The sequence below is a fragment of the Eschrichtius robustus genome, chromosome 5 (assembly GCF_028021215.1).
Source record: "Eschrichtius robustus isolate mEscRob2 chromosome 5, mEscRob2.pri, whole genome shotgun sequence".
Classification (NCBI taxonomy): Eukaryota; Metazoa; Chordata; class Mammalia; order Artiodactyla; family Eschrichtiidae; genus Eschrichtius; species Eschrichtius robustus.
Genome location: NC_090828.1, coordinates 64,639,359 through 64,666,679, shown reverse-complemented (window position 1 = coordinate 64,666,679; position 27,321 = coordinate 64,639,359). Strand labels below are relative to the sequence as shown.

Below are 27,321 nucleotides of genomic sequence, written 5' to 3'. Positions count from 1 at the left end.
ATACTGTTTTTGGCCACAAGTTGTGCAGTGGATGTCAGGAAGCCAGGGCCCTAGGAGGCCAGCTCTGCAGGAAGCTCTGAAAGGCCCTGGACAAGTCCTATAGCCACTCCTGCCTTAGCCGTTGGAAGGAATTCTTCTCACTTGTCCCCTGCAGCCCTGTGGTTTTTTGATTTAAAGACAGACAGACTGTCTACATGGAGTGTGAATGTTTGTCTTTCATTCTTTTATCAAGCAATTGTCATACCTGATTTTCTGTGACTGGACGGATGCCTGATGGATGCCTTAGTCTTCCTCCGGGGCACTTTTCACCAGTTAATTCTCACTAGGAATTTTATGAAAGCGCTAAATATCACTGCAGCAATGCAGACACTACCTAGAGGAGGAATGAAAACAATGTGACACTACCTCTTTGTGCAATAATACACTTTTATTTTCCTTTTACCTTTGCAGTCATCTTTGAGTAATTGTTGTGTAAACAATAGAATGGAATGAAATTACATTAAATTGTATGCAAATGGCTCTAGAACACCTTAACAATTATGACAAGGCAATTATAAATAACTTTTTTTTCCTTAGTAATATATATTTGCTTTTTAAAGTACATTAAAGAGCTGCCATGTCTAGGGTTAGCTAGGAAAGAGCAAATGCTACCACCTGGGAGCCACCTCCCTGAAAGTTTAGACTCCAATTTTGAAAATCCTAAGGTTTACTATTCCATAACGTACAGTCAAGCAGAGGGCTATTGGGGTTGAAAGTATTTATTCTTGAAACTTAACAGCGTTTTACCTTTTAGTCAGTCATTGCACAAAACCCTTTCTATTATTTTTCACTCCATCTGGGTATTCTGCAGAATTTCAAGTAAAACACGGATTCTGGTATTTTCAAGTTTATCACCTTTGGAACGACAGATCCTATCATCAATCACTTCAGGAGATGTCAAATCAGAGGTGGGTACATAATTAGCAATCTAATAGAATGGCAATGGTTTATAGAGCATCCTAAACGTTCCAGTGAAGCAAAACTTACATATGCCACTTTATGTAGAGGAAATTTTAGATCTGAGACTACATTCCAGAGTAAAGCAGCCTCAGGCACATTCTTAATGTGAAAGTTTTTTTGTTTTTTTTTTGTTTTTGCAAGGCACCTCCCTCTCCCAAGAGACAATCAATCAGCTTGTGGACTGGTTTTCAGGCAAACCAAAAGAGTAAGCTCCTAGTTCCTAATTCAGTCATTTCAAAAATCACAAGTTATAAATACTCCAAAGATAGACCTGAAACTTTTTGTTTAAATAACAAGAGAGTAACTGCAAGAAGCATATATAATCAAAAACGTTTTTTCTTTCTTATAGCTAAGGTGTGTAATGCATAAATATATGAAAAATAAAATTCACAGTCAGTTTTAAAACTAGAATTCAAGTTCGGCTAATAAATCTTAATTTTATATTAATTTCTAAATACAACAGAAGAGGCGGTATTGTCAGATGTACAATAAAGTATTATAACAGAAAGGAAGGACAACAATGAGAGAAGAAATAGGCTTCTGATAGAAAAAAATTCCTTTTGTTGCCAATAAATAGGACCACCTGAGTGTGTTTCAGATTCTTTTCACGTAAGGGAGATCCGAATTGATTGCTGAGGATATTACATAGCTTTTGGAAAAATGAGCAACAGTCGTGCAGCTGTGGTGTTTGCTTGTTCTCATACTGTGGGTTGCTAGAGAATAAAGCAGAACTCAGTGTGTTGTTTGTTAAGTTTAAAAAAATTCTTTTTTATCCCGTTATGTGGAAGCCGGCTTCTTCACAATCCTCTGATTTTTGCTAGGGGGTGGGAGGAAGTGGCAGGGGAGGGAAAGGTTGGGGGGAGGGCACAGCGAGGGGGAGGCATGGCAGATCAGGGTGACATCAAGGGACAGACATCAGCTGACACTCAACTGAGCAAACCCAATCAGCTTCACTTCGTCGGGAATCTCCGACCCATCACAGCCAGAAGCCTGAAAAGGGAAAAAGAAATGCTCAGTGCTGGTTGGTTGCTACTGGCTTTTTACAGACTTGTTCGTGTGACGGCGGATCCCAGCACCGTCTTCATGGGGCCAGGTGTCGCATCTCTTCCCGGAGACATCCTAAGAATCACTTTCTTCAGTGACTACTGGGTGCTAACTAACTACCCTGAGGAATCTGGGCGTCCAGAACAGAAGGGATTTTGTTACCCGTGAAACCACCACCATTGGAACCACCGATGAACCACAGCACTGCCCGGAAGGTACATACACAATCTCAACAACTAAGTAAAATGCTTTTAAATATGCTTTACTTTTAAAAGAATATTATGAAAGTGAGCAGAAGAGATCTAACAGGTCACACTCAAGGGTAATTTGGTTTTTATCAAAATCACTTTCTTTGTCAAACTGGCCAAAAAAAAAAAAAGTGGTCACCAAGTAGTGGAACGGCTCATGACAGACAACTGTTGTTTAAATGTGCATAATTTTTACACGGAAAGGTACCATAACAATTATTTTTTCCATAAACAAACAGTTTATAATAATCTAGGACATATTTATTACCAAGTTATAGCGTGCCAAATACTTTATCATTGCAAAAATCCAAAGAAACTGCAAATAAGCCATTGCCCATCAAAGCTTTCACTGGCCCTAATTCACAACTTAATCTCCTCTTTTTGACCTTCCTCTCCTACACACGCACACAGAGTACTCAGATCACCATTCTAAGTTGCCGCTTCACTCTATAGTACACAAATCACAACTGGACATTATGTAAGTACTACGAGTGGGGTGAAGAAAGTTTGAATGCCTGGGAATGGGCAATTAATTACCAAAGGGCCATACAAACCTTTTCTTGGCCTAATGCCTGCTAAATTATTGTCAAAACAATTAGTTTCCCAGGGTAAGAAGCCGTTTCCAAAATCATCACAGTGAAGCTGCTTAGCATTGCTCCAAAACACCGTAGAGAAACCAGCCCTTTGCCAACCCCAGCATTTTGCTTTAAAATAAGCAGCTAATTAGAACATACAACTTGAATATTTTAAAATAATTATCCTTAAAATAACACTCCGTGTGAGCAGTTATGCTTAATAAGAAAATCCATAGCCTAAAGAGTAGGAATATTAACAAATGATATACTTTGTGTCTGTCTAACGATGTCTCTAGTTTCACTTGACAGATAAGATATTCGGTAAAATACAATTTCCATTGTTTGCATTGCCAGGGGCAGAAGGGTCAGAAGCGCTTCTTTCCTTATCTCTGTGAACAAAGCAGTCATACTGATACTGCAATGCTTACCACCCCACCAATTTTCTCCTTCTACTACCTCTGTTTCTTGATCTATCTTCCTAAACCTTCCCTTCTCTCCTTGTCGCTATTGCTAACAACGTCATTTGCTCAGCCCACTGATGCGGGCAGAGACAATCTGTGTAGACAACTGACAAACATCTGAGGTCAAGCTATTGCTGCTGCCGTTGACAAAGAGGTCAGACTAGCAAGTGTGAAGCACATCAGTGCATTTGAAAGCTACATCAGAAATTTGTCAATGTGAATAGCAGGAGGTTAAAATGGCTAGAAATAAAAACATTAAAATCCCTCCAGTGAAGAGTAATTAATAGAAGTGAGAATTTATCATGAGAATGTGTAGTCAAACCAGGGATTACGTGGGTACACGGCATAGGGGGCCCACGTCCCATCCTATGTTCTGTTTCCTGGCAAAGAGGCACAGGCCAGGGGGTTTGGCTTTGCTTCAAGGCACTCCTCAGCCCTCCCTCCTCCAACTATCTACCTTGCTAGCTCTCCCTTAAGGCCAAGTCCTTGCCTCTTTGCGGCTTGCAAAATGCTCATGAGGGCAACATGCAAATGATACTAAAATCTAGAGAAAAGTGACCAGAAACCCTTAACGCAGCAGTTCTCAAACTTTATCAAGAACTCCAAACAGTTATGTCTCTGTGGGTTACATTTATTCTACCGACTTAAGAGATGTTAAAAAAAATTATTTTTATAAACAAATGGGACAGAACCAAACTTACAAGCTTTTGCACAGCAAAGGAAACTATAAACAAAACGAAAAGACAATCTACAGAATGGGAGAAAATATTTGCAAACAATGCCACCGACAAGGGCTTAATTTCCAAAATATACAAACAGCTCATACAACTCAACAACAAAGAAACAAACAACCCAATCAAAAAATGGGCAGAAGACCTAAACAGACATTTCTCCAAAGAAGACATACAGATGGCCAACAGGCACACGAAAAGATGCTCAATTGCTAATTATTAGAGAAATGCAAATCAAAACTACAATGGGGCACCACCTCACACCAGTCAGAATGGCCATCGTTAAAAAGTCTAAAAATAACAAATGCTGGAGAGGGTGGGGAGAAAAGGGAACCCTCCCACACTGTTGGTGGGAATGTAAGTTGGTGCAGCCACTATGGAGGTTCCTCAGAAAACTAAAACTAGATTTACCATATGATCCAGCAGTCTCACTCCTGGGCATATATCCAGACAAAACGAATCCAAAAAACATACATGCACCCCTATGTTCATAGCACTATTCACAACAGCCAAGACATGGAAACAACCTAAATGGAACCTAAATGTCCATGGACAGAATGGATAAAGAAGATGTGGTACATATATACAATGAAATACTGACTCAGACATAAAAAAGAATGACATAATGCCATTTGCAGCAACATGGATGGACCTAGAGATTATCGTACTAAGTGAAGTAAATCAGAAGGAGAAAGACAAATACATATGATATCATTTACGTGGAATCTAAAATATGACACAAATGAACCTATCTGCGAAACAGAAACGAACCCATGGACATGGAGAACAGACTTGTGGTTGCCAAGGGGGAGGGGATTAGGGGAAGGATGGAGTGGGAGGCTGAGGTTAAAGTTATTATAGATATAAATGGAGAAACAACAAGGTCCTACCGTATAGCACAGGGAACTATTTAGTATCCTATGATAAACCATAATGGAAAAAGAATATTAAAAAAAAATGAATGTATCACTTTGCTGTATAGCAGAAATTAACACAAAATTGGAAATCAACTATATTTCAATAAAAAATATTTTTAGTAAAGTACTAAATATATTTTAAAACATAAAACATGTTTATGTAGGTTATATGGTACTGACCGTCTTAGAAAATAGTTATTTATTTCTAAAGTATTCATTTACTGATTCATTAAACATTATAGAAATAAACCCACTGCGTGCTAATAAATAAAATCTTCATGAAAAATATATAACCATAGTTTCCCAAAACAGAAATTTGAGAAGAGTGGCACTACTTTTTCCATTTTTGCAAATCTTTAATGTTTTGCTTAATAGAAGATGGCTGGATTCTTACACCTGCATCTGCATTCACTCTATTGCTCTGTTTTCCTTAAAGTAAATAAAGAAAATCCAGTCTTTCACAAATAGGTAGTTGGAAAAGGGAAGAGTATCTTAACAGCCTTTCCAGATAATTGTGGATATCATTTGTTACTATGCCGAAACTTGCCAAGTGGTATTTTCTTTTTTCTTTTTTTTTTTTCAGATTCAGGTTCCTTTTTATTCAGGAGCACGTCTTTTCATAATGCCAGTGGTGAGCATTGTCAAGATCCATTCATTCATCATCAGGGGCTGCAAAATGATGATATTCTCTCATTCCTTCCTTATTTGCTAGCTGAATGCTTCTACAAAAACAACCTTCTCCTCATCAGCTATTTGGTTGCCCTTAATGGCAGTGTCCATATACTCCAGTTGCTGAGGCCTCCATGGACCGCGAGCCGTGCAGACAGTCGCCGTCATTACATCGCGGAGGTGGGAGGGGGGGAGGGAGGTTCGCTGCTGCTTCAAGGCCCGGGCCCAGCCAGTGGGTGGCCGTCGAGAGGGCTCTGGGGGACACAGAGGCTCTGTCCCCGGGCCCCTCAGCTCCCCTGCTGGCCCCGAGGCGGGAGGACCTGGAGGGCCCAATCTTCCTCTCAACTGCACTCTCTGCCATGAGGACCACTGCGAGGCTGACTGCCAAGTGGTATTTTCTTAAAGCTTAGTTGCAATGTAGAATGTGAAACCATCACAGTCAACTTTTCATAACTCTGTTATAGTAAACAGTGGTCTATTTTACCTTTGAATGGATCTGTTACCTGTGTATGATGTTTTCGCATCACTGAGCTATGCAAACCTTCCAAATGTTGACATCTTAAACAATATCAACAGATCAGATTTATTAACATTACCCATCACCAATCTCATCAGAAATGCCTTTAAGTACTGGGGGTCGGGTGGTGGGGGGGTGTTTCTGTCAAGCTTACTGTGCCAGATACAAGTTTTCTAAAATCCTGTTTTTGCTTGAAATCTGAAATTTCTTATTGATTGACAACAAATATTGTCAGTTGTTTTCCTTGAAGTGTCAGGCTTACTTGGTTCATTTTGAAAAACAAGTCTGCCAAATCCCTAGTCTGAATAGCCAATGTTTGTCAGTTGTTCTTCCAAGTAAAAGTGATACTCCATGGAAAAAAATATGGCTAGTTCGGCTCACAACTCAAACAAATCACCAGTGCTTTTCCTGGAGACAACCATCATGCTTCAGTACTGAAGAAATGCTTCCCATCTCATCACACAGCATACTGAAAAGATGTGTTCTCAAGTGGGGACTTGAGCCAGTTCCATTTATTTCTTAAAATTTTATTTATTTACTGAGCGATGGAATGAGTGCTTTGAAGATGATGGCTACTACTACGGCTTGATGTTACTGCCTTGATTTGTGCCAACATCAGTAGCTTTAACCACAATGGCTTTTACACCAAAGTCAACACAATGGAAAAGGCCAAGTAACACCTCAGTATTGTTATGAGAAGTTTTGACGTTCAGGATCCCTTAAAATGGTTTCAAGGAATCCCAGAAGTTCAGTACCCTCACTTTGAGAACTCCGCTTCAAAGGAAAATGTATCCGTTATCAGGACTGTAGCGTGATAGTGTAACACCACTGCTCTCACTCAAGTGTCTGTCTGTACTGATTCCTGAAAGACCCCACTTCCCCATCCCTCCTGACACACCAGCAGGTGTGGCCCACATCCTGCGGAGGAGTTGAAGATGCGGTTGTCCAGCATCGATCATAAGGGTTCCCTCCACTGCCAGCCTGGGTGTGCTTTGGTAAGGATTCCTCACCACCTGGAGAGTTTCTGACCTCCTCAGGTGATTCAAAGGCTCAGCAGAGTTTGAGAACCTCTGTTCTACCCTGGTGCTCCACAAAGTGTGAACCTCTCTTTCCTTTAGAACAGGGGTTCCCAAACTTCAGCATCAGAATCACGTGGAGAGCGTGTTAACACATGGATTCCTGTGCCCCATTCCCCCGACATTCTGATTCCTTAGGCCTGGGATGGGGCCCCAGAATTCACATTTTTATCAAGTTTCCAGGTGAAGCTGACACTGTCCATCTGGGGACCACACTTGCAGAACCACTGTTTCAGACTGAACAGGAGACAGCTGCTACATGGACCTCCTTGAACTGACAGTTTCAGTAGGGGGAGTAAGTTAATACTCTCAGCTAGTTTTTATATCATTTCAGTCCTGGCTTTACCTGTACTTTGGGGAATGTGGCCTTAGTTGTGCAGCCTCGAGAAATAAGGCTCTTTAGTCATTAATTACCAATGCTTATAAAATTGCTGTCTGCTGCTCACCATCAGTAATTATTAGAGAAATGCAAATCAAAACTATAATACAATGAGGTAACACCCCACACCAGTCAGAATGGCCATCATTAAAAAGTCTACAAATAACAAATGCTGGAGAGGGTGTGGAGAAAAGGGAACCCTCTTGCACTGCTGGTGGGAATGTAAGCTGGTGCAGCCACTATGGAGAACAGTATGGGGATCCTCAGAAAACTAAAAACAGAGCTACCATACGATCCAGCAATCCCACTCCTGGGCACATATCTGGATAAAGCTCTAATCCAAAAAGATACATGCACCCCTATGTTCATAGCAGCACTATTCACAATAGCCAAGACATGGTAACAACCTAAATATTCATTGACAGATGAATGGATAAAGAAGATGTGGTACATACATACAATGGAATAGTACTCAGCCATAAAAAAGAATGAAATAATGCCATTTGCAGCAACAGGGGTGCAACTAGAGATGATCATAATAAGTGAAGTCAGTCAGAAAGAGAAAGACAAATACCATATGATATCACTTATATGTGGAATCTAAAATACGACACAAATAAACCTACCTACAAAACAGACACAGAATCACGGACATAGAGAATAGTCTGGTGGTTGCCAATGGGGAAGGGGTTGGGGGAGGGATGGAGTGGGAGGTTAGGGTTAGCAGATGTGAGCTTTTATATATAGAATGGATAAACAACAACGTCCTACTCTAATAGCACAGGGAACTATATTCAATATCCTATGATAATCCATAATGGAAAAGAATATTAAAAAAGAATGTATATATACGTATAACTGAATGTATAACTGCTGTACAGCAGACATTAACACAACATTGGAAATCAGCAATTTTTTAATTGAAGTATAGTTATCTGCAATATATGTGATTAAACTTCAGAAACTAAAATCTATACTGCTCATGTAAATGTGTACCAACTGGATGTTAATTACATGTGCAGTTGACCCTTGAACAATGCAGGGGTTGAGGGTTCCAACCCTCCAAGCAGTCGAAAATCCAAATGTAACTTATATTTGGCCCTCCTTAAACATGGTTCCTCTGTATCTGCGAATTCAACTAATCACAGGTTGTTAGTACTGTGGTAGGTGTTTACTGAAAAAAATTTGTGTCTAACTGGATTTGTGCAGTTCAAACCCATGCTGTTCAAGGGTCAACTGTACTTACAATTTGTGTTCTTTCTTCAAGGACAAATTAAATATTTTATATTTTCACTAACACCATTTCAAAAATTCCACATTGAAAGCAGCAAGACTTACCCACTTTACAAAACTGCAAGGTAGCAAATTAAAAAATGACTTAAAAAACATTTATGAAGACTTGCCTTGAGGCTTACGACAATAAAACCATACTGATATGTCAAACTCAAAGCACATACTACTTGAGCTGAAATGCCCCCTATGCCTGAACCACTTTGTTGAAAGTGGTAAGAAGGTTTACTGATCTCCCGGCTCCCAGCCATGTCAACAACGGAAATCATACTTCACTTATTATCTTATCTGTCAAAGGAAGCTAAAGATCTCATTGGGTGGAGGAAAACAAGTACATGTACTTCTTTAAATAACCAATATCCTTGCCCCTCAGGCCATTGTCCTTCTTATATAAGCAGATATACAAGATAAGAGACACCTTTTTAAGCCTGAGCCAAATATTTCTAAATTGCGGTGGGAGCTGGGAGAGGAAAGAGATTGGAGAAGGAGTCATCTACAAACGGAATGCTTCCCAGCCTCGGCTAAACACTGGAATCACCAGGGGCGCCTTCCAAGTTCCCACAGCCCAGGCTGCAAGAAGGACAATTAAATTAGGCTATGTGGAACAGGACCCAGGCATTCGTAATTTTTTAAAGTGTCCCCACCATTCCTTGAGTGAAACCATTGTGCAGCCAGGTGAAGAACCACAGTACTAACTACTACTCCTTAGATAATTTTCAGGCCCCTTCCATTCTCCTTTAGAAAGCAAAGAAAGTGCTGAGATTAAAATGATAAACAGCTGAGAGATGAAAGAACTATGCGCAGTAGCAGCTTAGGAGGAAAAATGCTTCTGAAACACTTTGATCTTTTAGTCTTCAATAAAATAACCAAATTGGATCTCTGTGGTTTTACCAGGATGTTAGTGTCCTACAGAAGATTAAGCCAAGGAGCAGTTCAAATGAGCTCTGTCAAATGGGTCTCAAACTGGCTGGCAACTGACAACCACAAAGAAACCCTCTCAGGTTTTAACTAGGGATGGATGGAGAGTTAACTGACAGAAACAGAAGGTCACTCCTGAGTTTGGCTTTATTTAACATCTTGAACTATCTCTGGGGGAAAAGCCATCAATTTCCATTTACTGGGAATGCCACACATTACAATACATTCTCAAGCTATAAGGGGAAAGAAAAACCTGCACGGCTTCTCCTGCAGGTCTCCTGCGCCAGACAGGCCAACATTACTCACTCTGCTTAAGGTACAGAGGAGATCTGGTCTCAACCAGTGTAAGTGTGTCCAGTCATCCAAAAGGTGAATCCACAAACAGAAACCTGTAAAACCATAAGGCTGCAAGGTCCCGCCTGTAAGACTGAATAGTTGTTGAGCACTGGGCCGTGATGCTGGATCAGGGTTGAATTCCCAGCTTCTGCACTGCTTGATCCTGGGCACGTTAACCTCACAGAGCCTCTGATTCCCAAGACATAAAATGGACCCAGTGACATCACCATCCTGGAGGATTCGTGAGGACTAAACTGACTGAGATGAAGTATGTAAAACACCTCATGCAATGCCCTGCAAATGGTGGATGCCCATGAAACAGTAGTGATTCTTGTTATTTCTGCAGGCAAGGCCAAGGCATTTTGAGAGAAATTTTCCGAAATGAGGTTTGTGTCCTGATGTATTTTATTAATTATGATCAAGTCCCTACTACGTGCAGGGAATCCAACAGAAGTCCCTGCCCGCTTGGAGCCTCTAGACTTATTAGAGACACAAATAAGATTCTACACAATTTCAATATAATATCACCTTTCGGGGAGGGAATACAGGAGGAGCACCGAGGCCAAGATCGGATGCCAGAAAAAGCTTGTTGGAGAAGTGAAATTAAAGCAGAAAACTGGAACGTGTCTAGGTGTTGGTGACACAGAGAGCAGGCCTGGAGAAGTTGGGAGAGAAGGGTATTTTAGGGAAGAGTACATACAAAGGGTCAGCTGATGAAAATAGGAGGAGAGAGGACTAGGGGAAAAAGTGAATGGGGGGGGGGGCTTCCCTGGTGGCGCAGTGGTTGAGAATCCGCCTGCCAATGCAGGGGACACGGGTTCGAGCCCTGGTCTGGGAAGATCCCACATGCCGCGGAGCAACTAGGCCCGTGAGCCACAACTACTGAGCCTGCGCGTCTGGAGCCTGTGCTCCGCAACAAGAGAGGCCACGATAGTGAGAGGCCCGTGCACCGCGACGAAGAGTGGCCCCCACTTGCCATAACTACAGAAAGCCTTCGCACAGAAACGAAGACCCAACACAGCCAAAAATAAATTAATTAATTAATTAAAAAAAAAATAAAGTCATACACCAGGAATGTTCCCCAAGGGAGGGAAAAAAAAAAAAAAAGTGAATGGGGGGATAAAGAAAGGTGGAGCAGGACCTAAAAGGAAGTCTGATCAGGGAGGACTTCCTTTAGCCATGATCAGGGTTTGAGTTTCAGAAGAGGACAGTGGAGAGCCAGTCAAGTATTTGGGGCACTTTGGAATTAAGGAAGAATTACGCGGGCTAGAGCCCCAGCGTGGTAAACAGAGCTGGAGGCTGGCAAGTTGTAGGCAGGAAGCTCAGTTTCGGAAGATAAGAGGATCCCACTAGGGGGCTGAGAATGGGGATGAGGAAGAGAGGGAATCCAGGGAACTAGTTTCACAGGGACAGTATAGTTTATCTAGGGACAGTATAGTGGGTGTTTTTACAAAACCTTCAGTATTATGGAAGGCCTGGGGTTGCTACTCCTATTTTATAGGTAGGCGAGTTTAAAGACAATGGGAATAAGCCAGCGTAGAAGTTTTAATCTCTTATCTCTAGGTTTACATGTTCAAAATTTGGAAAATGTTCAGGAGGTGGTAGGTTGTAACTTCTTTTTTTGCAGTATAAAAAAAATGAAGAAACATTACTACTGGCTTGAAATGCAGACACAAGGTGCCATCTTTCTCATCCATATATCCTCATATAAATGAAACATGTTTATGAAGATGCAGGTGAATTAGAAACATAATAGAGGTGACAGAGGAGTCCCAAGCTAGAAGATGAATTTTCCAATTTGTTAATTTCTCACTCTTTGTCTGACTAAAATGTTCTTTTGTTATCAAAACAAAATGATTTTCTTCAGCTAAATTCTTTCTGTGAAAATCTTCGTGTTTTTCTTTTATCACTCAGCCTGGCCATCTGAATTTAGATGAGCAAGACCCAGAAAGTTAATTAGCACCAGGTTAACATTTACTGTAACGAATCATTTAGCATTTTTTGGCCATGCACATTTTCCATTAAATTTTCACAAGAAATAAAGAAGACAGACCATCAACGTATGTTGTGTAAAACAAAGTGTTGGTCATCTAGATCTTAAATTGCTTGCAGCATTCCAGACTGGCCCTTGATAAGATTAATTTATAATTTAAAAATGAGTCATTTAACATCCTGCTTGCAAAAACTTTCAGGAAAATCGTCACTTTTGACTACTTGGACTTCTCTCCATTTCTGGCCATGATCACAATCTCTTAGTTTCACAAGGACCCCAGAATGCTCAGTATCTGTATCTCTGTGGCTACCCTAGTTCTTACATTTAAAATCTGCTAGTGCAGAAAAACTGCTGGAATATCTACTCTCCACAAGAATCTGTTACTGTGATTTGAAATGTGGAGTTAAAATGTTATGTCTTTGCTCACTAGCCTTCAGAGGGCTGTTCTACAATCGCTTCCAATTACTTAAACCATTTCTACAACAATCGGCCTCAATTTTTAAACGTTAGAACCACTTGGCTTTTGCTTCAGGAAAGCTTTATTAAGAGTGCTGCTTCGAACTCAGTTTAATTTTGTCCTTATGGTCAAGTTGCCATACAAACTGGAAGCAAAAGGGTACAGACTTCAAGACTTCTCAAATGGCTACTCTTATTAAACATGTGATGGTAAAAGAGCAAGCTATGCTCATGGAAGAGGAACTTTCCAGTCATGATCAGAAAATGTTCCCAAGCCATAAAAAAGAACAAAATAATGCCATTTGCAGCAACATGGATGGACCTAGAGATTGTCATATTGAGTGATGTTAAGTCAGACAGAGAAAGACAAATATCATATGATACTGCTTATATGTGGAATCCAAAAAAAAAAAAAAAAAAAGGGTACAAATGAACTTATTTACAAAACAGTGTCACAGATGTAGAAAACAAACTTATGGTTACCCGGGGGGAAAGGGAGGGGAGGGATAAATTGGGAGATTGGGATTGACATATACACACTACTATATATAAAATAGATAACTGATAAGGACCTACTGTATAGCACAGGGAACTCTACTCAATAATCTGCCATGACCTATACGGGGAAAGAATCTTAAAAAAAAGTAGATATATGTATACGTATAACTGATTCACTTTGCTGTATACCTGAAACTAACACAACACTGTAGATCAACTATATTCCAATTAAAAAACAAAACAAAACAAAAAACACCACAAAATCTTCCCAAATGTTGACCAGGCAAATGACGAATGCAAAAACGGATCCCCACCCCCCAGAACCAACAGCAGAATTACGGAACAGGTTACTAAATGATATTATTATTCCTTGTTGGCACAGCATGGTGAAATATTTACCTTCGTTCCATAACTTTCCACTTACCAACTTAAATGTCAATGTTTTTAAAGCTTTGGGATCATCTACAATCTTCTGTAAATTAGCAGCCACTGTAAAATACAAACATGGAGAAAAAGCGTCCAAATTATTTCCAATAACTGGATTTTCACATCAATGATTCAGAAAATCTGACTAATGATGCAATAACCTGCAAAATCATTTCTTTCACAGACATTACAAAGTCCATATAAATGACCAAACTACTCTCATAAAGACGTTTTCTACCACAACCTACATCTTCAGCACATCTGAATTAATCACTATACACTGACCCCACGTTTTCTACAATAAAATGAGAAATTACTGTCTAGTGGAAAGTAGAAATGATAGTAGCCCCCAGTGTTTCCGCCACCTGGTTTTTCTCAACACTCATTATTAAGAGATCTATTAGCCAGGAGAGGGCAGTACAAAACAAAGAGGAGGGGTATCGCAATGACCCATTTCTCTGGAAATAATAGGTCAGCATTTTGAACTCCTGTCCCTATAAATTCACTCAATTCTCTGCACCCATTTTTATCAAAGCAACAAAATACAGTGGATAACCTCTACGACTCAGGCATGTGTCTTAGTGCTTTCAGAGCACGATGATCTGTCACAGCAGTGAAGTGCCACCTTGAGCAACACCGAAATTGGCTGAACAGGGTCAAGCACTAGAGGCTGTCCGTTTGGAGCTCAATCGTGCAGATATGCTTTTAGTATTGGCCAGATCCATCAGAGACCCATCCTGCTCTCTGTGGTGCCATGACGTATTTGATGCTCTCAAAGAGAAGTCAGCCTTTCTTGCTTAGGGTACTGTTTATGACAGAATCCTCAACAGGTGATGCTGATGGAAATTTAACACCTTCCTCTTTCCATGTCCAAACCTGAACGTCAGGTAAGTACTATTGGTCAAAGAAAGAGAAGTTACTATTGAAGAAATTAGGAGAGAGGGCCTCTTCATCATTTTTATTTTTCATGAGGAAAATCCCCTGCTGCTTCAGTAATTAGGCATCTGAAAAGTTATCTGAATATTTTAAGGAAAAAAAAAAAACAATTTAAGAGAAAATAGTAAACATATAAATATTTTGAGAAAAGTGTTTCAAGTAGGAAATTTGTAAGTAGAAAGAAATCTGTGCAAATTTTATTTTTCTCTAAGGTTGACTGAAAACAACCTAGACACAAGAATTTTCGGCAGATTAGTTTCATTTAATCCATCTGCTGTGGAGGGAAAAAATTATATATTCAATATGGCCTGTTTCTCTTTTTTAAAATTTTTAAAATTTATTTGATTTATTTATTTTTGGCTGTGTTGGGTCTTCATTGCTGCACGCGGGCTTTCTCTAGTTGCAGCGAGCGGGGGCTACTCTTCACTGCAGTGTGCGGGCTTCTCATTGCAGTGTCTTCTCTTGTTGCGGAGCACGGGTTCTAGGTGCGCGGGCTTCAGTAGTTGTGGCACATGGGCTCAGTAGCTGTGGCACACGGGCTTAGTTGCTCTGAAGCAATGTGGGATCTTCCCAGACCAGGGCTCAAACCCGTGTCCCCTGCATTGGCAGGCAGACTCTTAGCCACTGTGCCACCAGGGAAGCCCTGGCCTGTTTCTCTTCATAAACCACAATTACAAGCACCATTTTATCTTCATCTGTTGCCCTCTTAATACTTCCAATCTGAGTAACAGACAAAGTTTCATTTTTGTTAACACCCGTCTCCCCCACTTATCTTTTTCTCTCCCTTGTTTTTGCCCACACAACAAACTTACACATATCATGTACAGATCCTGGGCCACCAACCTCAATGTTCTTTCGACCTCCTCCACAGTTTCCTGAACTTACCTCAGATACTAAAATCATTTAGTAATCTACACAAGAAACATTGGCTCATGGAGTGAAAAGCTCTGCTGTAAAATTCTGCCCACTAAAGCCAGTACTGATGGTGTCAGGGCATTCTGACCATATGCAAATTGCAGCAACTGAGCTGAGTCACCCTGTTCTTAAAGCATAAAAGTGTTCTAATAGTTCCTTGGATTTGGGCTGATTTCACGAGTGGCCGTAAAGTCTTCACATGAATTTCAGTCCTTTCATTAGAGTCTCCCTGTAAATGTGGATGATTTACTGCCTTGTTCTGGGTCATCTATTTCCAGTCTGCTCTCTAATGTTCCACCCAAAGCAGAGCTGCGTCCTACACTAATTCACAACCCTCTCTCTGGTGGACACGCATCTGCGGTAGGGCCAATTTCCAAGGAACATGGCTACAAGCAAGTTGTAGCCTGGAGAGCAACAATGACCTGCTGGCATCTTAAACAATCATCCCAGAAACCACGTCCCCAACTGTGAACCCTACACGTCGGGGGACATTAGAAATTCAAATTCTGTCTTCAGCTCAAAGCAAAAATAGCAAAACTGGCCACTTACCTGATTACTCATCCCAGGTGCTAGGCTTATTTTCAATTTCGTTGATTCTAATTTGTTATAAAGTGCTACAAAATACCTTCATTTAACTGACACCACATAAAATTCAGGGTGATGCTAATTTCTCTTCTAGTAGCAATGCTCATTAAAAAAGATGGGTGTCACTGTTTCCTGCCTTCTCCTGACTGCACCTGGATTTCTAAAATAAAAACGCTCCTTACCTGGAACGTGAGCTGAGAAGGAAGGGCTGGGTAGGGCTGGCTGTTACTTTAGAGCCCCTCAAGTATATGCTGATAACTTCATGTTTTAAGATACCCTAGTTTCCAAAAAAAAAAAAATACGGGGCTTCTGAACCCTGCTTACTCAGTGGCCATCAACTCATTTCTGATCCCTCCTGGCTTTCCCAAATAAAACTCATTCCCCTAGTTTCTGATGTAGACTCTGTGTTATTCCTTGAACTTGTCCCTTCCGTCCTCCACAGCCCACTGTCTTTGGTCTCGGTGCCTTCTCTGTCTCTTGACCACACAGGACACAGATGATACTCACTAAGGCCCCAGGAATTGTGGCCCTCTTGCCCTACCACTGGGACTACATGATACCTTTGTGTGAGCCGTCTATTTCTTGCTATTTTTGTGTCCCTGCATCACACTTCAGGCTTGAATCTCTGTCAGGGCTGGAAGTCTCTATTTGCTCTTTTGGATCACATTTGGCCTAATGTACAGTAAGTACTGCCCTTTATGAAGCTGTAATAATATCATTAACAACCACATGGAAAAAGATACTAATGCTCAATACCCTCCTGGATCTCAACAGAGAAGGAAATAAGAGTCTCCCAGGGGTAATCTACCAGAGGCCAGGCAGCAGAGGTGACATTTCTCTGGCAAACTAAGTCAGGCATTCTCCAGACACTGTTTTCTCTACAATCTCCCTGTACTACTCAAATTCTGCACATTTTGACAGTTAGGAAAAGTAACATTTAGCTAATGACTATTTACAGTTTGTGTTTGTATTCTGAGTGATTATTCAAAAGATACGCTTTTCTCCCTACATACCAGCATATTTCACAACAATCTCATATAGTACTGATGTTCTCATGGAGATGACTTAATTTAATTTGAGCTCTTCTCAAACAACAGCTTTGGGGAAAAGCACACCAACTGAACCGCAAGGCTGATGTATTCCCCTAGTAAGAAATTCTGAGATAAGACAAAAGCGTAGACTTGGGTTACCTGACGACGATAACGTCACAGTGTGTTTTACTCAAAGACACACCCTGTAGGTTGCACTGGTGCAGAAAGGCAGCATGAAATTGCAAAGAAAGAGACATGGGTGCCAAAAGAGAATCCAAGCTCTAAGTAAGGAGAAAAGGAGAGGCTAGGAGAGTGAGTTTCTTATGGATACCGCTATAACACTAATGCAAAATTATGGCTAATTAACAATTCAGTTTGGGACAAAATAAAAGAGATTTGCCCTTGTATTTCCCCCTGATCTCTGGCGCTTATCTTCAGGAGATGCCGTGAAGCACGGTGTGCAAGAGCCTGAATTCTCCAGCCAGACTGCCTGTGTTCCAATCCTCCTGCTTAGTTAGAGCTGTGTGGCCCCGTGAACTTGGCCAAGTTTCCTTAGCCTCTTTGTGCTTGAAGTTATGCATCTGTAAAATGTGGATATTAATGGTGCCTACCTGGTAGCGTTGTTTTGAGGATTAAGTCAATAACAAAGTTCTTAGAATAGTGTTTGATTTATAGCAAGTACATAATAAACGTTAGCTTATTGCCTCTACCCTGGACAACGGTGAATCTTAACTGGTTTCCTTGCATTCAGTCTAAACTTCTCAAGAGCCCTGTTTCCTCACACCTGAGTTACCTGGAGAATTTAAGTCATAAATTGGAACGTGTTGCCTCCTTAGGTAATACTGTTTAACTGTTCCCATCAGCTCTGGGATAAAGCTCAAGTTTTTAATGTGGTCCAACAGACCCTCTATGGTCCAGCCTCACCTACCTCCCTGGTTTATTTTTTGTCATTTCCTACCCTGAATTTTCCCAGGAAGGGTTCTGTAACCCCCATTCTCCTCTACACCTCTACCACTGTGTGCTGAAATTATCTGTTACAGATCTGATTTCGCCACTAAACTCTTTGATAACCCAGACAAAATCTTATCCACCTCTGCAAAAGGTTTACCTTTGACATATATGTGTGTGTGTGTGACATATATCCACATACACAGAAACTGACGATTTCTCACTACCTCCACTGCTACGACACAAGTATAGCCACCATCATCCTGTCGAGATGCGTACAATGACCTATCGTCTCCCTGCTCCCATCCCAGTCCCTCAAGTCTGGCCTCCACCCAGCAGTCAGATGAGCCTTCTAACATATAATAAGACCATGTGACTTCTTGTTTCAAAGCCCCCTGCCAGCTGTGCAGCTCAAGAGTAAAAACCACAGTCTCTACAATGAGCAAGTCTCCTGGTCCATGTCTGACCTCATCCCTCACCACTCTTTCTGGCTGCCCCTACTCCAGCCACAATAGGCTCTGTGCTGCTCCTTGAGTGTTCAAAGCAGGCTTCCACCCGAGACCCTCTGTACCTGCCATTCCCTCTGCCAGAAACGCTGCTTCTCCATGGCTCTCCCTTCCAAGTTGCTGCTCACATGTCTCTGGCTACCCTATCAACACCCCTCCACAGCTCCACTCTCTACTTCTTTACCCAGAATTTTTTTCATAGCACTTATCATCACCAGACATGCTATATATTTATGAATTTTTGGATATGGCTTTTCACTTACCACCTCACCCCCCCACGAGGCACATAAGCTCCAATGAGTCCAGGAACTTTGTCTGTCTGTTCACTGCTACGTTCCTAGTGCCTGACACATAGTGTCAATCTAGAGGGCTCTAAGATTCTAAAAACCCCAGGTTAATATCCTTTTATAGAAGGATTATTCATATCTTAGAAGAAGTTCTACAAATGTGTCTCCTAAAATAATCTAATTTATTTTCCCAAAGCAAATCAATTAACTCTTGGCTCATCTCAAATGAATCCTGAGTATCCTAGGCAACCATGACTTTGAAGACTGGCTATCAACAGGCACATGAAAACATGCTCAATCACTAATTATCAGAGAAATGCAAATCAAAACTACAGTGAGGTACCACCTCACACCAGTCAGGTTGGCCATCATCAAAAAGTCTACAAATAACAAATCCTGGAAAGGGTATGGAGAAAAGAGAACCTTCCCACACTGTTGGAATGTAAGCTGGTGCTGCCACTATGGAAAACAGTATGGAGGGTCCTTGAAAAACTAAAAATAGAACTACCATATGATCCAGCAATCCCACTCTTGGGCACATATCTGGACAAAACTGTAATTTAAAAAGCTACATGCACCCCTATGTTCATAGCAGCACTACTCACAAGAGCCAAGACATGGAAACAACCTAAATGTCCATTGACAGATGAATGGATAAAGAAGATGTGGTACATATATACCACAGAATACTACTCAGCCATAAAAAAGAACAAAATAATGCCATCTGCAGCAACATGGATGGACCTAGAGATTGTCATACTGAGTGAAGTTAAGTCAGACACAGAAAGACAAATATATGATATCACTTATACATGGAATCTAAAAAAAAAAGGGTACAAATGAACTTATTTACAAAACAGAAGTAGAGTCACGGATGTAGAAAACAAACTTATAGTTACCAGGGGATAAGGGGAGGGAGCGATAAACTGGGAGATTGGGACTGACATATACATACTACTATATATAAAATAGGTAACTAATAAGAACCTGCTGTATAGCACAGGGAACTCTACTCAATATTCTATAATGGCCTATATTGGAAAAGAATCTAAAAAGAAAAAGAGTGGATATATGTATAACTGATTCACCTTGCTGTACACCTGAAGCTAACACAACATTGTAAATCAACTATACGCCAATAAAAATCTAAAAAAACAGAAGAATGAAATAATGCCATTTGCAGCAACATGGACGGACTTAGAGACTGTCATACTAAGTAAGTCAGAATGAGAAAGACAAATACCATATGATATCACTTATACATAGAATCTAAAATATGGTGCAAATGAACCTATCTACAAAACAGAAACAGACTCACAGATATAGAAAACAGACTTGTGGTTGCCAAGGGATGGGGGGTGGAGTGGGAGAGGGATAGACTGGGAGTTTGGAATTAACAGATGCAAACTATTATATATAGAATGGATAAACAACAAGGTCCTACTGTATAGCACAGGGAACTATACTCAATATCCTGTGATAAACCATGATGGAAAAGAATATAAAATGAATGTGTGTATATATGTATGTGTATATATATATATATATATATATATATATATATATACGTATATATATATATATGTTTAACTGAATCACTTTGCTGTACAGCAAAAATTAACACAAGATTGTAAATCAACTGTAATAAAGATTAGCCATCTTTTAAAAAATTGAGATATAATCGACATATAATACTATATTAGCTTCAGGTGTACAAGGTATTATTTCGATGTATGTATATATTATGAAATGATCGCCACAACAGGTCTAGTTAACATCCATCTCCACATGCTGGGCCCTGGCTGTAGCCACGGTGAGTCCCCCGTAAGCCCTCTGACAACTGTTTCTCAGTCCACTATAGTCTTGTGTGTCTTGCGGACACCAGCCTTTCAAAGCTAGATGGTCTGGGGGCTCATCTCTCAGGCGTGGGTCTTAAAAGTTGGGGTGCCAGGTGTGGGGTTCAAACCCTCTGCTCCTCAGGGAGAAGCTTGGAGTTGAGTCCCCTCCCAATGTGGGTCATGGCAAAATTGTGTCTCCACCCCTTCTACCCGTTTCAATGTGGATTTTTCTCATTTGCCTGATATGAGGCAGTTGCTCAGCTAATTTTGGGGAGTCTTTCAGAGGAAATTGTTCCACAGGTAGCTACAGATTCAGTGTGTCTGTGGGGAGGAGGTGAGTTCAGGATCCTCCTGTGTCGACATCTTGAACTGGAACCCAGGATTTATCTTGACCTATTTCTCTCATCTGTTACTTCTAATCCATCCGCAGTTTCCGACAGTTTTGCCATTAATACAGATTTGCAACCGTTTACTTCTTTTCATCTCTGCTACCTCCACCCCATTTCATCTACAAGGACCCACCAAGACTGGCCGTTTTTCATTCATTTTTTCTGGAGAGGAGAGTCTAGGTCACTCGCCAGGTAAAACAGCCAGACTAGCACAGGGGGTCCCCAAAGAAAATCTACGGTGGGTAGTAGAGGATGGACATGGTGAGTATCGCTGTGACCTCAAGACCAGCTGCCACAGTGGGCACTAAAAGTCACAGCACTAACCTTCCCTGTTACAGCTCTCCCCCAGGAAATGAGACCAGGCACTCCTGGAGGAACGATTCCCAGGTGGGTCCACGCAGTGCCAGGGCAGAACAGAGTGAATACTATTTTGTGCTGTCCAGATCTTCTCGTTAGGAATGAGGCAACTGTCCTCCCATCTGCGGGGGTTATTGGCGGCTGATGACTCTCAGCTTCACCCCTCTCTGGGAATTCCCTTTGCCAAAGAGTACTATCTCCCCCCGAGTCTTTGCCCTCTCACCAAAGGCAGCCCGCATCAGTGACTGCCCACGACAGCAGAAAGGCCCTGGTGCCTCAAGGCAGGACAATCGCAAGAGTCAGCTCAGATCCAAAGCTCCTCATGGGATTAGCGGAGGCTTTGGCCGTGGCTGAATCCTAGTTTTAATTCCTCCGTCTGCAAAATTCTACTTCCTTTACTCCCTCACAGATGTCAATCATGAAAGCACTCCTCGAAAAACCACCTGCATGCAAACCTATGACTCTGAGTCTTTTCCCGGGGAAACCTTAAGACTCCATCCACGGATAGACATGGTACAATCGCCTTAGAAGGCGTTTTCATTAACGAAATTTTAAGACAGTACAAATGATAAATAAAATATTCAAGGAAAGGGGGGAAATCAGTGTGTCATACGACATTTTTCTTTGCATTTAGCTCAGAATTAGGATCCTGGATGATGAGAAAAAGCAGTAGTTAGAAGAGATTTTAGGAATGTTCCAGGTACTATAAGCAAGCAACCTTTGAGGTCAAAATTTTAAACAGAGTTGAGTATTAGTGTTCCTTACATATAGCAGGAAGGGATTACAGGATATAAAAGAAACAGAAATACCCCTGCCATCCTCCTTAAGGTTTGGGCAAATTCCAGTTTATTACTATTATCTTGGCATAATGGGAAAGTCTGAAACAGTACGGAATAGCTCAAGTGGCTGGTATTGAATGTGTCCTCTAAAATATAATAATAAAATTGATATTTTTATCCTGAATTTCCTTTACTGTGCCTAAGGTAGAGTTTTATGAACTGGACAACAGCATGGTAATGAAAGTGTCCAATAAGCATTATGTTATTATTGTTCATTTTGAAAGCAATGAAATGCTATAATCAATGAAACTGCAGCCTCCTTCAGCTGGTGGAGGTAATGTACCAGTACGTTTATAGTTAACTGTGAAGAATGGCTAAACTTCACAGTCGTGCTTGCCAAGAACACCCAACATTCATCAGAGATGAAGGTAAGAATTAATTTATTTGCTTTGGAAAAGAAAAGAGGATTATTGCTTAGGAGAGACAGTTGTTAAGAAGTGCTTTAGTTCTTCCAAAAATAGGAAGAATTCGATAGGTGTCTTAGCCTGGGGTTTTTAGTCGTGGAACCCTCTAAATTGTAGGCAAAATTTTGTGACCACATTACTGGAGAAAGGGTGTTTAGCTTTTACCAGATTCTTATGGGGTCATGTCCTTTATAACCTTAATAATCACTGTTCCAAATGCTTACTACCATCTTTTCTTACACTAACGCAGGCAGCTTGGAGGTGGGGCCTTTTGTTTCTCTTTATAACAGCCTTGCTGAAGTATAACTGACACACAGTAAACTGCACATATTTAAAGAGTACAACGTGGTAAGTTTTGACACATGTATACGCCAGTAAAACTATCACCACAAGCAGGATAATGAACACGTTCGTCACACTCCAAAACTTCCTCAGACCCTTTATAATTCTGCCCACCTTCCCCTCTTTTTATTCTCTCCAGGAAACCACTATTCTGTTTTCTGTCACGGTAAACGCGCTGTTTGCATTTTCTAAAATTTCATTCCATTGGAGTCATAGAGTATGTACTCATTTTGTCTGGCTTTTCTCACACATCATAATTATTTTGAAATCCGTCCATGTTGCAGCGGTATCAAAAATTCTTTCCTTTTTATTGCTAAGAAGTATTCCATTGTATGAGTATATGACAGTTTGTTTATGTATTCACCTCTTGATGAACATTAGGACTGTTTCCAGGGTTTGCTGTTACAAATAAAGCTGTCATCAACATTCAGATACAAGTCTTTGTAGAGACATACTTTCTCCTTTCACTTGGGCAGATACCTAGGAGTAGAAAGGCTAAATCATATGGTAGATATATGTTTAACTTTTAAAGAAATTGCCAAAATGTTGCGGAAGGTGATTGTGCCATTTCTGTACTCCCACCAGCAGTGTATGAGAGATCCAATTTCCTACACACTTGTCAACACTTAGTATGATCAGTCATTTTAATTTTAGCCATTCTAATTAATGTGTAGTGAAATCTCACCGTAGTTTTAAATTGTACATATTTGGTGAAGTCGTTTTACAGCCACTTTCTGACAATGAAAGTATTCAGCGGTTCCACAAATACAAGTGTGGCTTTTCTGGGTTAAGTCGAAGGCTTTTTCTAAAAAGAATCAAAAGGCTTTGTTGAGGAACCATAGGCGTTTCTTATCTGAGAGGTAAGATATGCAGAGTGTCTATCAGATCTTCTTCTAGATCATCCAGTAAATGAATAAAAAGCATTTATACAGGTATCAGACAGAGTGCAAGCAGCACCAGCCCACATCTTGGAAAATCTAGAGCCTCCTGTTCAGTCCAGAAACCTCAACCCTCTTCCGCTAGGGATTTTTTTAATGTGTAGGTCGTAAGTCTGAGTTGAATTAAAGAAAAGACGGAAGTGATCATACCATGGAAGGCAGAAGACACAGGAAATTCATCCAACTTTGATTTCTAGAGGCATCAAGAAAAGCCTTTCCAGGTCTATAGCAAAAAAGGTTTTACTGAATTATCTAGATGTCTGGATTCCAAGAGAAGAGTCTTGCACCCAGGAGCACATTCTGGAAATATTAACAAGACTACATGTGTATAAAGCATGAAGGCAAAACATACTCTGGGATTCTGATGACAATCTCACAGCCACTGTTGAGGGAAGACTTATAACACAGCAAGTATTAACTAAGGACAGACTAAGACAACAGGGCGACTGCTCTCCAATGTACTGTATGTGTAAGACTAAAAACAATCTGTGTCTCCCTCAGTGCCTATAATCCCTTGATTAAAAACAAAAACACTTACAGAAGTAAGTCTGCACAACCTAAGTCTGTGTAAGTCTTTAAGCTGTCTTTACAACCTTGTAAAATCATACACATTTTAGAAAAATTCTCATCAGTCAGAGGAAATAGGCCAAAGGGAAATAAAACACTTAACTTCATAGGACTTTTCCTTATTGTCACTCTCGCTTTACCTTAATCTGTTTTATAAAGAGGTTTTGCAATAAGCATATATTAGTAAGACGCGCACAGCTTGAGATTTAACCCAGTGGCTTCTGAACTGGGAAAAGCTTTGGAAAAGTTAAAATTAATGAGACAGTAAACACACTGATATGAGGAGGAATGCTACTTAAATTATGGGCCAATGCAGCCAACTGAGGCAGAGCCATCTGGCACGAGCACTAACAGCGGTGAGATCTGAAGGACGCTGAGCCTGGAATGTGGTGGCAGCCTTCCAAAGACAAACATTCCTCACACATGTGGCTCGCCCACGCAGAGGAGGAGAGAGCTGGCCTTCTGTGTACATCACCTGGCACTGCTCCAGAGAAGGACACCTCTTTTATCTTCACTTCTTGTGGTTTTTTGTTTTTTTTCTTTATTTGTGGTATATTCCAAAGCATTTAACGTAAGGGTTTAGTAGCCAGTGAAAGGTACAGAGCAAGGTTGAATAATTTCCTTCTTTGATAATAAGAAATCAAAGCAATTCACGGGTTGACTGGGTCTTCACTCTAGGTTAGGCCATAGCCTAAAAAATAAAGGACATGGTCACCCTACTTATTACAGGGGAGCTAGACTGAGGCTCCCTGAAAGCAGACACCGTCAATCACCTCTAGATCTCCAGTCAGTACCCGGCACTGGGCCTAGTGCCCAGGAGGCACTAAACAAATGAACAAAGGAAAGATCGGAAAGTGCTTGGTTGCCATGATTAGAAAGTATTTTTTCAGAAGCTGATATTTTCCCCCAACAAAGATGAAGAAGATAAGCAGAGCTGATCAGGATGAAGTTATAAAAGCTTGTTGTATCAGACCTTCCCCCTTCCACTGTACATGACCATCTCAACCCACAGAAGTCACCTCTTCGATCTTATTAGGTGCTTAACAAACTCTTCCCTCTCCCCAAGTGGCAAAGGCCAAGGAGGTGTGGAGAGAGAGACAAGGTCTGTTTAGCTCACTGTTGTACACCCAATACCCAGCACAGGGTCTGCCTCAAAGAAGGTGCACATAACTAACGATGGGATGAATGAAAATAAACTAGTGGTGTATTTTTTTCAAAGATAACATGTTAACTCTTCTAGGAATCTGCAATTAAATCTGAGCCTTGATTTCTCATTATGGATAGGACAGATTTCACAGTAAGGAAATGTTAGGTAATTAGAAACTAGTGGAGATGGAATTATTCTCCTTTATTGTGGAAGGAAGGGGTGAAGCCTCTCTGTTCCTGAAATTTCACCAAACCTATAAGGAGTTCAGGCATTCAAGTGTACCTTCTGATTATAGTACACTGAACTTGAGACATCCTCGTCCCGGCCTCCTAAATTAGGTCTCCCAGATGCTGGAGGCTGGGTATGAGAGCTCACACTTATCCCACCTTCTAATTATGCTAGATGTATAGCATAATGCCCTAGGTCTCCTCTCCCTGAACCATAATATGCAACTTGGACTATGTTCCCCTACCTTCCTGCGCCTGCTCCCGTCCCAACTTGAAAGCTCAGAGCCTTCTGGGCTCTAATTTCTGCTGTTTTCAACCCTCCAGAGTCTCGAGGGGGGAGGGGGGAGCAGTAGTACTAACTCAGAGATCCTTCAGATGTATATTTCATCATCAGAAAGTAGCTCACGAGGAGACAGGCTATTGAGAACTCAGCTCCTCTGTGCTGTAGGGCAAAGGCTGGGGGTGGAGGGCACGGAGTGTTAGAAGCTGTGGACGAGAACATTCAAGTTACTGCCTATTAAAATCCATGACTTTTTAAAAGCAGGTGTGTGTTCCAGTATGTATATTATAAGCACTGCTAGTAAACTCATTCTTACAAAAGTGTGCGCCCCAAGCTGGTGTTCCTGCTAGATTTTGGGGAGACACAGACTAGAGTAATGCAGACCTTGCCTTGCTTAGTGTATGGGCGGATTCATAAAGGAATGGCTACGTGAGTGCTGCTGGCGGGGGAGGAATACAGAGCAAGGATGGCACAGAGGCAAACTGCCTGGGGAGTTCTGGGCAGGATTCTAGGAAGAGGTGATACTTGAAAGAAGAGGAGGAGCTTGCCAGGTGACCGGGAGCATTCCAGGCAGAGGAAGAGCATGTGAGAGGCGGAAGCAGAGCAAGTCTGAGTGTCGCACTGCAGTGGTCCAGCGCCCTGGAGCGAGCCTGGGCTGAGGGACGAGGGGAGACACAGGTGAGGAGCTGGCAGAGGCCAGTCGTCTACGCCTGGCCCCCCAAGGAGTGTGGACTTCATCTTGTAGGAACAAGGTTTTAAACATGACACCAGGTAATAACGATGTTAACGATACACACTGAAGAATGTTATCAATGGGCTTCCCTGGTGGCGCAGTGGTTGAGAATCTGCCTGCCAATGCAGGGGACACGGGTTCGAGCCCTGGTCTGGGAGGATCCCACATGCCGCGGAGCAACTAAGCCCGTGAGCGACAGCTACTGAGCCTGTGCGTCTGGAGCCCGTGCTCTGCAACAAGAGAGGCCGCGAGAGTGAGAGGCCCGCGCACTGCGATGAAGAGTGGCCCCCGCTCTCTGCAACTAGAGAAAGCCCTCGCACAGAAACGAAGACCCAACACAGCGAAAAATAAATAATAAATAAATAATAAAAATTAAAAAAAAAAAATGTTATCATTATTTATGAAAGTTCGGAGAAATACAAAATTTGGGTTTGGCTTTGTAAAAGGAAAAATATTTTAACAGGCATAGGATACACGCTGATTAGAATTGAAAATATCATTAAATATGTCAACTTTTTA

At 41.2% G+C, this 27,321-nt stretch overlaps 1 protein-coding gene across 2 annotated transcripts in view; it reads right to left on the bottom strand.

Annotated features, from left to right (window-relative positions):
• Positions 1-448: 448 nt before the first annotated feature.
• STK39 (serine/threonine kinase 39) overlaps positions 449-27,321 on the bottom strand; it is a 305,309-nt gene continuing 278,436 nt past the window's right edge. For both annotated transcript variants that reach the window (XM_068544957.1, XM_068544958.1), the window contains exons 17-18: positions 13,532-13,596; positions 449-1,989 (exon numbers count right to left, since the gene is read on the bottom strand). In XM_068544957.1, the coding sequence (XP_068401058.1) occupies positions 1,915-1,989; positions 13,532-13,596 (140 nt within the window). In that variant the 3' untranslated portion in view covers positions 449-1,914. The remainder of the gene's footprint in view (positions 1,990-13,531; positions 13,597-27,321) is intronic.